Source organism: Tympanuchus pallidicinctus, unplaced genomic scaffold, assembly GCF_026119805.1.
Source record: "Tympanuchus pallidicinctus isolate F22 unplaced genomic scaffold, pur_lepc_1.0 scaffold27, whole genome shotgun sequence".
Classification (NCBI taxonomy): Eukaryota; Metazoa; Chordata; class Aves; order Galliformes; family Phasianidae; genus Tympanuchus; species Tympanuchus pallidicinctus.
This window is the reverse complement of record NW_026294744.1, coordinates 6,241,743-6,253,993: the sequence shown is the minus strand read 5'-3', so window position 1 is coordinate 6,253,993 and position 12,251 is coordinate 6,241,743. Positions and strand designations below refer to the sequence as shown.

The 12,251-nt window shown below is 41.3% G+C and overlaps 1 protein-coding gene across 1 annotated transcript; it reads left to right on the top strand.

The window, feature by feature from the left end:
* Window positions 1–2,788: 2,788 nt before the first annotated feature.
* On the top strand, window positions 2,789–12,206 carry LOC128084520 (poly(U)-specific endoribonuclease-like). The gene is made up of 7 exons (XM_052690674.1): window positions 2,789–2,993; window positions 7,441–7,540; window positions 8,946–9,057; window positions 10,203–10,324; window positions 10,401–10,513; window positions 11,129–11,282; window positions 11,725–12,206. The coding sequence occupies exons 1-7, from the start codon at window positions 2,983–2,985 to the stop codon at window positions 11,980–11,982; spliced, it is 870 nt and encodes a 289-aa protein (XP_052546634.1). The 5' UTR covers window positions 2,789–2,982; the 3' UTR covers window positions 11,983–12,206.
* The last annotated feature ends 45 nt before the right edge of the window (window positions 12,207–12,251 follow it).

Genomic DNA, 12,251 nt, shown 5'->3' with positions numbered 1-12,251 from the left:
CATCACCGTTCACTATACTGCTATACACAAGCCTGAACATCCCTCACTCATACATCTACAGAGTCACTGCCTGCACCTCACTCAGAGTAAGGCTGTTGAGATGGACGCATTTTTCAATGTGGTTCTCCTTATTTTCTGGGGAGGAAGTTTATGCAACTCCCTGGCATCTGATTTTGAGAATAACATTTGGAGGAACTTCTTTCTTCCTAGGCAGTGGGTGAAGAACCTCAGAACACATGCTCAATTCTCAGCTTCTGGTATGGAGAAAAGTGCCCTGGTACCAGGGTGCCCAGGTACCAGGGTGCCCAATACAGGGCTTCCAAGTCCATGAGTGGATCCAGTCCTTACTGTCTAGGCTGGAAGGCTAACAGCCTGGCACAGCAATGACAATATTCATCTGAAAAGCACAAGAATGGAGGTGTGGAACAAGGGAGCATGTTTTGGTCAGAGCTCCTAAAATTTAGATTTACACTGATATGTACACATTACTAACTAGTAAATAAATAAATTTGGAAGTCTGTGCTCAACACCTCAGAAACTCTTTCATAAATACGTAAACAGGCCTTAATTGTTCCTAGACAATCTCTTCTAATAAAATCAAGGAAAGCATAAGCTTGAATCCTCATATCAAGATAAAATAATAATGTGGCAACCAGGCACGGACTCAGATGTGAACAATCCAAGTCATTTATTACAGGTTCTCACATCACTTATATACATTCACGAGTTTCTTTTTTTTTAGCTTTCCCATTTGCCTTTCCATGTCAACAAAGTATTCCACAAACATTCCTTAAGCATGCCTACAGGTGCTTATCCGAAGAGAGCCATAGGCCATTTCTTTTGCTTTACTTCTAGAGATGTTCTTGGTTCTCAGCCTCACTTTCTCGTGCTGTTTATCTTGCTTCACAGCTGCTGCTCTGAATAGTCTTTCTTGTATTCCCACATAATAAAATAAATAAAATAAAATAAAATAAAATAAAATAAAATAAAGTAAAATAAAATAAAGCTCATTTGTCCCTTTAGTCCCTCAGCCCAGACTGGGGTCCCAAGCCACCTGTGTCCCCAACCTCTTGCTTTATCCCAGTCTCTGGTTTGCTGGCTCCCTATCCTGTCAATGGAAATATTCATACATTCAGATGCCAACCATTAGTTACCTATTAAATCTGATTAGTGCTGGTAAATAAAGGCAGGTCAGCAGGCCGAGCTGTCCACATCACCAGAAGGAAATGGGAAGGGTCTAAGTGGTATTTGGCTGCAGGGATGGAATTACTCATTTCTGGCCTTTCTGTGACAGAGTTTGCCTGGCGGTGTCATCCTCTCTTGCTTTTTCCCTTTGAGGACAGCTGCTGCACCAGAAACTCCTAGCAAAAGTGGAGGAACTGTAACAGTATTGGCTGGAAAGAAGAAGGATTTTAGGATTAGTAGTTTGAAGCTTAGAAACCTGGGTAGGTAACTGAGAGACAGGCTAGGCACTTGGGCCATGGAACTTGGTGGGAATTAAACTACCAGGTAGGGCTCCAACTCAAAAATTAACTTTGTGAAGGCAGAAAGCTCCAAAGTCCCCGCTCCCTGCCCACAGTAGGGACGTGAGCTCCTCATCTCCTCCTCAACCCAGCAAGGTTCTTGCTGACCAGCCCAAGCTGCCTCTCTGCTGTCATTCTACTTTCCCTCCTGGGGGAAAGTCAAGCAAAGGGCAGGAGAGAAGAGTTTCTCTAAACAAACAAACACTGATCCATTGGCAGCCAAAGCAAAGCACTTTGTCCAGAAACACCTTCTTGGAGCAGCACAGACAGACAGCCTACGTCCTTTAGAAACAGGCCTTATTCACAGGCTCCTGGCCTCGGTGACAGCACCTGATGCCTGAGATGGTTGTTCTGCTAGGTCGAGTGTCTGCCACATTCCCCTAAATGCCTAATATGAGCATGGTGACAGCAAATGTTCTTACCATTCCCTTGCCAGAACAGAGCAACAGAGCAGAGGGAGTTTGATGTCATTTTTCTGCAACCAAAGCATGTTGCCTTATGCAAAGACTTGTTCAGCTTTAATACTGTTCTTGACAGGGAAACGTGGACCAGAGATACAGAACTATTTGTATAAACAGAAGTCTAGCGTCAAAATGTTTTGGCTTCTGTATACATACAAATATATATGTATATTTATAAACATTTATGGTTTGAAACCTAAAGCTGTGTTTTCAGGAACTAGTTACTACAAAGAAGAAAATGCAAAAAAATATTAACCAAAACAAACTTTAAGCCACGCAAAGCTTTAATTTAGCCACGTAATGAATATGAGCTTCCCAGAACAGGCACTGGCAGGGGTGCTTGTGCACATGGCACCTGTCCCTGCTTGCTTCCAGTAATGCATGAAAAGGGCTGCCTTTGCAAAACATTTCCTGTCTATAATGCCTCCTGATGCTTACGAGGTCACACTTACAATTATCAGCTGTTACACAGAGAGGCAAACCACTTTTTTATTCCCCACCTGCTACTTTTTTGATTCGTCTTTCATTACCAGCTTTCCTTCTGTTGTCATATAACAAGTGTATATAGACCAGCAGCACTAGAGTCCACCTCAGACAAGTCCCTCAAACCAATAAATAATCCAGGGTTGAACCAGAAGTAATGACTTGACTCATGTAGGAGGATATCAGGCTCAGACCTGAAAACCCTGACAGCGCATCTCTGCTGTCGTTCCTGGTGCTATTGGTCCTCCCAGTCGCCTGCTGATAAGGAGCACAGTTGGTACAGGCAGCTCTGACTTCCTGGTCTGCGTGTGCATGTGGCAGCCAAAGCACAGGACGTGGTGCTGTGGCTGCGCTCCACGTTTCCTCCTGGGGTTTGGCACCTCCTGTCTTGTCTTTCTGAGTGACTGGAGGGGAAGGGAGGCAGTTCCAGTTCCTGGACTACTGGAAGGACTTCTGAGCTCCAGCTTGCATTTTCCCTGCTCAGTGAGGTGCTACAAGAAAAACTTCTGCCTAGCATGGCTGATAGGTAAGAGAAAATCATACTGATCTCTAACATGAAAGAGCAGTGGGAACAGGACATACTTGCATGGGAGACATGTAGAAGGGAGTTGGGTGAAATGCAGTGCTGTTTGTATTCAGTGAGTTCTAGAACGTCCCTTCAGCCTGAAAAGGTGGCGAGGACTGTAAAGACAAAAGAAATATAAACGGCTTTAGCTAAATAAGGGAATGCTGAGATTTTGCTTGGATAGAGCTGATATGTAGAATCAGTCTTCACAGTCTGCACAGAATCTTCATGGTGTTCGCAAAGCAGCTGCCCATTGCCGTGTTTGTCTCTTGTAAAGGCTTTTTCATTTCCACCTACAAAACCCGCTGTATTGTGCTTTTGTATTTCAAATACTGAGTTTATACTAAGAAAAGCATCACAGGAGAAAGACAGGCACACTGGCAGAAGTGGAAAATCAAGAGAATTGCTTATCTCTTCAATTAAACCTATGAGATGACAGCAGTATTTTGCATCATTTGAAATATCTTTTTTTAAGTGATTGAGAACTTCTTTTAAATGCTTGCTCATCAGACATTCCAAACTCTTACTTCTCTACGCTGAGATTAAAGGTTTTTTAATAATTGGATTCTGTTCAAAGGTCCTCTGAAGATAAATTTACTTTAGAGAAGATGCTCGACCAAATCTCCTTTTCCCTTGAAAGGCACCGTGTGACCCATTTGCAATACGTGTTTTTCTTGCTTTGACTTTATTGACTTTCTCACATGACTTTCCACAGATCCTTCTTACATTCTCTCCACCTCTTGAGTCATTTCTCATTTATAGCAATAAACACCTTCTTGCTGGGGAATTGTTTTATACATAATGAAAGTTTCATGCAGGAAAATGACTTGGAAAAACAAGCACATCCTCTCTAGATTTCATGTTTCACTTGACATCTATAACAAGGTGCAAACATTAAGTTCTTTTGCTCTAGTTGCACTGGTGTTGCATTGGGTACTATTGCAGAGACCTTCCCCAAAAGCTTTTTTAGCTCTTACAACTGCAGGCCGAGTGTTCTTGGTTTTGGATGGTGCTTTGTGCACGTAAGGACCTCTGAGCAAGACTGCAGCTGGATAAGGTCCAATTGGGCAGATTTCTTGCATAGATCAAAGTTGTTACATGAGAAAACACCAGTCTAACAGCTGAGAGGCTTCACTGTAAGCAGGAGGCTGAGAATCAGTGACAAAAAAAATCTGTTTTGAGTGATACATGCAATTATATTGAAAATCAGCACAAATATGCAATACTCTTTCTCAGGAAAGCTTTACTTAAACACTGCGTGTAATGGATTTGCATAAAAATTTGCTTTTTGCATTTGTCCGACCTCGTACATGTAAGCTAAGTTTATGGTCCTTTTTTAAAGCAATAATCTCAAGAAAGAGCTTTTACGAGATGCCTATGTAAGTTGATAAATGAGTTCTTTGCTTTGGCTGGGATATATGTTTCTTTATTGAATGTGTAGAGGTGCTCTGCTTTGTTTGGAAATTAGAGGGACAATAAAACAGAGAGGAAGAGTCCACAGTAATGTTGTGGTAGCACCTAGCAGAGAATCAGGACAGAAAAGATATTTATTTTATAAAATTAAATGCATGAAATATTCTGTAAGATTTCTAGAGGAGAAAAGATCAAGCAAAGCCCCACAGTCCTTTACAAATACAGGACAAATCTGTAAAGAGCAGACCAAGAATAAGCAGAAGGTACTGAAGGGATTACAGATTTCCGGCGTAGAAAAGAGACTTTTTTAAACTAAAATGCATACATACTAAAATATATGTTTATAGAATACTACACATAGAAGAAAAGAATATTGACAGCTCCACTGAAGTTTCACATACATTGGATACATTGGATTCCTACCCACCACTGGTAGTTACTTCCAAGGTAAAGAACGTATTGAAGATGATATGGCAGCACTCATCAGATGGAATGAGCTGATGCAGAGGAGCAGAGAAACCAGGAGTCCAGAAACCAGGAGGAAAGTGATGCAATAAAATTAGATGAGTCCAAGGGAACATGTGGTTCCCTTCTGGAGTTTGAAAACCAGCTCTGTACTGTTCTGGGAACTTGCTGATCCTGTTTCTGAGACTTCAGCCAAGCTGTTGAGATGAGCAATTTTCTGCCTAACGTTGGTTTGTGAGCTCTTCTGAGAAGGAATTCTTCTTATGACCCTGGAAAGAAGGTGGAAATACTGCTGATATCAAACAAAAGCAAAGGTGGTGGTGGCCTCTGTGACAGGTTGTGTTGCTGACTCTTGTGAAGCTGACAGGCTGCACGGCCTGTGTCGACACCACAGTGCCACAGACACACGTCTGCTGTGCAAGCAGAGCCAGGGGCTTGGGCAAGGCCAAACAGATATGCATATAAATACATCTGCTCTGCGACAGCCTCCTTCTGGTGCTCTGCAAGACCTATGCAAAAACTGTCCTTCTTTTAATGCTAGCAACAAACATATCCTTTGGCTCCCATATACTAGAATTTTTAGTTCTTCTCCTGCATTGGCACCTATTCAGGTACAGATCCAAATACATGTACAGATACAGATCTTGTATATATACCATCCATCATCTTGAGGTAACACAGAGCCTGAGCCAAAACTGAAGGTCGGTGTCCCAACACAGCTGAGGTACACGTTGGCTCAGAAGTCCCATTGCAGGCAGACCTGGGTCTGGTCACCAAATATGACAGCTCTCAGCCATACCCTGCTGAGACAATTTGCTTTCCCCACTAAATAAAACCGGATATAAGATTAATATCATACATATTCTTTATGCTCCTTAGCTGCTGTAGCTTATCCTCTGGTGCACTAATGCAAACTGGCTGTTTCTGGCCCTGAACCATAGGATATGAATTCCTTTGGGCAACTGGCTTTCAAGGAGTTAAGTGCAGACTGCTTATGCTTTTCAGGATTTTAATCCTGGGTTGTTGAGCTCCATCCCACAGCTACTCAGACAATTCTGTAGAAAAAGTCTTGCTCAATATTTGTGAAAAATGTTCCATCTCTCCAAGCACTGTTTGCTATCTTTTGTTTCCTGCTGAAGCATGTGGCTTAGACTAGTATCTTCATATCCATCCACAAAGTACAATCCAGGACAGAAGACACACGATGTCTTGCTGTATTGCTTCTCAACTGATATCCAACTACTTGATTAATGCCTTTGTTTCTGCAATGCCTTCCCCCCTGCCAACAACAGGGTGTGCCTATCTGGCTCACTTTCGCTCTTCCTTGCTTTCAAGCTGCCTTGAGTCTAGGCTGCCAAGTCAGAAAACTGTGATCTTATCACTACACCTGCTTGCTCTTTCTGCTAGAGAGCATGGAATCTGTCACTGGTCAAAGGATGCAGCATGTGTCTCCATCCTGACCAGAACAGGAGAATAGGACAGAGCAATTAACAAACTGGAGGCTCAGAGCTGGACTTGAAGATGCCTTGGTCCAATATAAAAGTATCTGTTGTTAAAATCATTAGAGATTTCTCAAATGATTGTTTGAAAGACAAATTTCAGCACTTCTTCATAACATCTGCTTTGGAGGAGAAATTTTAATTTGTTGGGGTATTCTCCTCTAGGCATTGATGCATGTGCAAACAATTAGTTCAACTGTCATTTCAAGATTAATTCACCTCTCTTTCTTCTCTCTGTTCTTGGTGGAAAAGATCTGTGATATTATCTCTTATTGTGGACATAATGCCCTGGACCTGAAGCTACCTTTGGGCAGTTCATCACAATAGCAAACCTTCTCAATTCTTGTTGGTAGGTGGATGGATAGACTTCTGAAATCTGTACACTACTATGCAGGACAGAAGTCCAATAAAATCAGGAAGGGACCAGTTTGGATAGATTTATAAGAAATATTTGAGGTCAGTGCATGCAAGGATTTTATTGTATACAGACACTATGTTTGGAGTCATAGTCCCCCTTCATCCTTCTAGCTTCATGCTAGGATAACTATGCATGTGGGTAAAGAAAAGCATCTCTAGTGTGGAGAAAGAGTGTATATAAGATTACTAGAAAAGCATCAAAGAGAAAGTTCTTTGCCTTCTGTTTTCCTGGGTGGGTAACAACCTTCTGCTTGCTTCTGGTTTGTACATAGAACCCTTCCCAATGAAACAACACCATCTTATTTTTATTTCACTGCATGGGAAGTACAGCTTGTTACTAAGAACTTTGTTAAAATGTGTTCTAAAAAAACCTTAAGGAAGACTCACGTTTTCTCACAGGTTACCTGCATTCTTTAGATATTAAAATTGACCATAAGCTCAATGGTTTTTAGAGCAGATTGACAGAAAGATGTGGGGACAAGAGAAAGCCCTCCTGTTGACAAGCTAGAGTCCAGATCATGGTTAGAGTAACACCAGAAGATTCTATAAGTGACTTTCAAAAATAATAGTAAATGTCTTCTTTAACATGTGCATTTCTCCGTATTTCTTGGCAGGAAGGCCTTAAATCATGAACTTTCTAAACTTTTCAATGAGATGTGGGGTATGGATGTTAATCGCTTTGCACCTGGGAAAGATTATGCAATTGAACTGCAGGTAACCAATTGCTAAGTGACATGAGGATGTGCAGAATGGTATTGTAGGAAAAAATGTCTGTGAAGCTGCCTATTGCTAAATGAGTTGCTTATGCTTCATCATTTCTATTAATGACCTAGGCAAGACTTACAAATGATAATTACTTAGGAGAGGGAATAGTGCAGAGAACTTGTTAATGTTCCACAGTACCCAGAAGCTGGTGGCATCTCTCGGGTGTCTGTCCTGAGCCCTCAAACATTCATCTGTGATGAGAGCAAACTGTGATAATGCAGATGACATGCTCAAGGTCAGGGCTGCCCTTCAGCTGGACCTAGGCAGGCTGAAGAAACATCATGAAATTCAAGAAGGACAAATGCAAATGAAACAAAAAAAGTTGTGAAATCTCCTTCTGTGAATGTTTTCAATATTCAACAGAATGACACGCAGAGCAATATAGTCTGAATTCAATGTTAACCATACTTTGAGCAGGATTAGAGATGTTCTGAGGTCTCCTTTACCCTAGATAATTCAGTGCATATGGTTATGTGTGTGCATCTGTGTATGAATGCTTGTGTGTGCAACCTGGGTAGCTTGCATTAACAGACAAGTGGAGGCAGGTTCCAAGACATTTCTGAGGGAACGAGGGAGGAAAATGAAGAATTCCTGGTTCTCAGCTGGAGTGTGGAGAGTGGAGTAGCAGATGTGTGAGAAAGGAGGGTTTCAGGGTTGTTGTTGCTCCCGATGTTGATAATAAAATTGAAAGAGACTTACCTCTAGCTAAAGTGCATGCAGGGAAAGCTCTCTCGCATGCTTTCTCCATTTCACAGAGCAAGGCTCTAGCTTCTCCTTGTCTGTGTTAACTTGCATGTATTCATCTTTTCTCTTCCTTCCTTAAGAATGCCTTTTTTGGAACAGAAACTTGAAAATCGTTGGAAAGCCACATCTGTTTTGGATGTGCTTATTGGTCACATTAATTAAAACATTCGCTTTTAAGCAATCAACCAGAAGTCTTTGAAAATTTTGGAGCACAACCATGCATGAGTCCAAAGATGACAGAACAGCACAGATGCCTCAGCTCCACCCTGGCACTGGGGCAATTGCTGGGACAGTGGTCAGAAAGAAAGAGAGGACGAAGGCTGAGCCTAAGGGAGCCACAGTAGTTACTGATCCATTACAGGGATGCATCACAATCATTTGTGAACGAGAGTCAACAGAGAAATTTCAGTCTTCTGCAGTGTCAGAGATTATATCTTTCTTCATGCTGGCAGATCTTCAGTAATATCTTTTCTTGTTTTGTAGGACAACAGTTCCTAACATAAGACCCTGACAGGATTGTGCTTTTTGTTTTCATTATTACAAAGGCAGCTGCTGTCTGCTCTGAGAACATTTTCCTTCTGTTGTTGTTTCATTCTGGTGTTTCTCCCAGGGAAAAGCAGATGCTGTGCAGCAAGGTGACAGTGCTGTCCGGGACAGTGCAGCCAGACATCTGTTTCATTACGTAAATGAAGAACGCCTGAAGAACACAAAAACTTTTGCAAGTGAGACCTGTTCTTTGATTAATGGTGGAAATGACATGAAGAATCTGTGTTGGTTTTATGTGTTTACCTAAAACATAACATTGCATATAATTTGGATGATCAGATGAGCAGAAATGAGGTTCATCAGACTGCATGTCATTTGAAGGTAGTCTCCCCAGTGTTTACAGTCTCGGTGTCAGGAAGAGCACCCTTTTCTGCTATAGTCAAGATCTGAATTTCTCTGAGGCTCTCCAACTGCAAAGCAAAATGGATGAAAGTCTTGTCATTCCTTTGATGTTATTCCATGTACTGAAAAAGATGTTAAAGTCATCTTTCCTCCTTTGTTCATAGCTCCTAGCGCTTCAGACAACATCAGATTCACAGCTACCTCTTGCGCTCCCGTTAGGGCTATATTTCAAGCATGCAAGCATGTCTATCAGTAATGTTTCCTTTCCTGGCTTTTCTTTTCCTTAGGTGGGGCTGCAGTATGTTGCTCAGCCGATCAAACAGCTGGCATAATGAGCACATGCTGTGTTCCCATACTCCTCACTGAGCTCACAATCCAGCCCCTCATGAGCACAGCTAAGTACTGAACCTGAGCTACTTCAGCTCACTAACCTGGCAGAGAATTACTTACATTTTGGAACTCAAGTGGTTTTTTTATTATCTTATTGTGCTGAATCTATCTGCTGAATCCACTGGTTGTAGACCAGGGGCAGCTGAAGTGATGGGAGGCAGTGGGTGGCAAGAGGGGTGCACCAGGGAGAATAAAATCATCCATTCAGTGGCTGTGAGCTCAACCTCAGGTCATCTTATGTAGGTTCATGCTGAAATAATGCCTGCAAAGCCTTCTGCTAGCATAATGCAACTTCATAAGAATCAGTCTGTAATTTAGGTGCTCATATATATAAATATATACATATTTAATTTATTTGTTTGAAGAAGTTCATTATCGTTTCAGCCAATTATTTCCATTAAGGAGTACTGAGGTGTTTAACCTAAAAACAATTGATCTGGTACTGAGCCACTCCAGTGAGAATGAAATCTCACACATAAAGGAACGTCCTTCCTTCCCTATTATATGACAGCTTTTTATAATGACTCTAAAAACTGGGTCACAGGTACAATTATATCTTTTTTCATCATAAGTTTCTCTTTTTTTGAAGCCTTTATTTCCTTATTGGACAATTATGAGACATCAACTGGAGTAGAAGAAGTAGTGACTCTAGAAGAAATAGCTGAAAACAATTGCTTTCTTGATGCTATCTTAATGACTGGAGTAATGAAAGTGAGTAATGAATTCAGTTTTTGTCACTGAAGACACTGATTTACAGACACACATATCTTTGTTTTCTATCCTTCAGCTAGCTCATGAGTATCTGCTTAAAAAAAAACTAGCAAAGCCAAACCTTGTTGATTTCAAGCATCAGCTCTATGACATCTGGTTCCAGCTGTATCCCAGGAAAGAAGGAGACAGGTATGTCTAATGAATCTCTACACTATTCTGATTTATGCAACTGCAAGCCTGAGTTCATTAATTACACACTGAACTGGAAGGCAGTCTTAGGATGTGGCCTAAGGCAGTGTACGCTGGTCCCACGCAGATCATGTTAAAGACTTACTGATCAGATATTAATGATGTTGACCCTTGGGGTGCAGTGCTGCTGACTGAGATCCAGGTGGACTTGCTATCTCCAGTCACAGGCGTTCAAGTGCAAATGTTGATCCACTTTTCAATCCACTACACCATCTGCTTTTCTAAACTATACTTCATGTGTTTGTCCGTATGGCTGTTTCAGGAGATTGTGTCAAAAGCCTGACTAAAATCAGGATAAGCAGCAGTGATACATCTGTGGCTTTTACTAACAGTCTTCGTCATCAGATAGAGTTTTAGGCTTTGTGAATAGACTGCATTGGGAGTTTTGTGCAAAGCAAGAAGGAAAACCCAACAACCCCCAAACTAATCCTGACACATCTACTGTTCACAGATGAATCTAGACAAGCTTGTGCACTTTTCCTTTTACATTACTGAAGTTTAACTACTTAAACAACTAAAATATGTATGTTTTTTTTTTTTTTTATTTTATTACAGACCTGATTCTTGTGGTTTTGAACATGTTTTTGTTGGAGAAACAAGGCACGGTAAACAGATCTTAGGTTTGCACAACTGGGTGCAATTTTATCTTCAGGAAAAGCATAAACAAATTGACTACAAGGGATACATCACTCGGAAGAATAAAACCAGGGTAAGAATGAGCAGGGTGGCCCTGAAAATAAGATCAGTAGATGCTCAGAGGAAAAGTGAGTTAATGAATCAGGGCACCATGATGCAGACAGTGTTGAATTTTTCCCTATATATTTCTAGTAACAGCTGCAGTCACTGACAAATACCCTCTCATCCTCTTCCTACCGTCATCTGTGGTTATTGTACATGCAGCAGGTGCCTGCATTTCTGGACCCCTTCAAGGCATCTTTGTGCCGAAAGGCTGGGAGCCCAGTTATTCAAACAAAACAAAGTTCACTGGTTTAAACTGCTTTCCATCTATTGTCCTCAGAGGTGCAAAGTTAACCTAGGTGGGAAAGGTAGAGCAGTTTAGAAGTTGCAGAACCACGAACAGGAAGAATTGTACCTGCAAGCCAGAATCTGATGTATTGGAGATTATTGCATTGTTATTTCTATGCTTTCAGCCTGATAGAGATGACCAAGTTTTGAGCATCCAATTCAGCTGGAAGGGCTCAGTCAAACCAATTGGAAGCAGCTTTATTGGTGTCAGCCCCGAATTTGAATTTGCCCTTTACACCATCATTTTTCTGCTGTCTGAAGAAAGAGTCACACGTGAAACAGTGAAGATAGAAGAATATGAGCTACAGATTGTTGTTTGTCGCCATGGGCGCCACATTGGAACGGCATATCCAGTACTCCTCAACACCAGTAATGAAGACTAGTAGGCACAGTGATGAGGCAACATTTCTTCCTTTCTTTTTTGGTGGAGAGGAGGGAGTAAATTGATGTGTTGTTTTGTACAATTCATTTCTAGTATAAATTTATGAGTTGTTCCCTTTTGATTTGCCGTGAACTGTTGAATCAATAACGTGCCACATTGAAGTGTCTGACCTACCTTGAAATATGCTTGTTTTCAGATTAAAGTCTGTGTTAGACTTGTATCAGCCTTCCTGAATGCATTTTACTTTTCACCAGAGAATAGAATTTAGAA

Excerpts from the sequence above, each read along its gene's own strand:
- LOC128084520 (XM_052690674.1), top strand. Across the intron at positions 9,058-10,202 it reads GAACACAAAAACTTTTGCAA|CCTTTATTTCCTTATTGGAC; the intron begins GTGAGACCTGTT and ends CTTTTTTTGAAG. Across the intron at positions 10,514-11,128 it reads CCCAGGAAAGAAGGAGACAG|ACCTGATTCTTGTGGTTTTG; the intron begins GTATGTCTAATG and ends ATTTTATTACAG.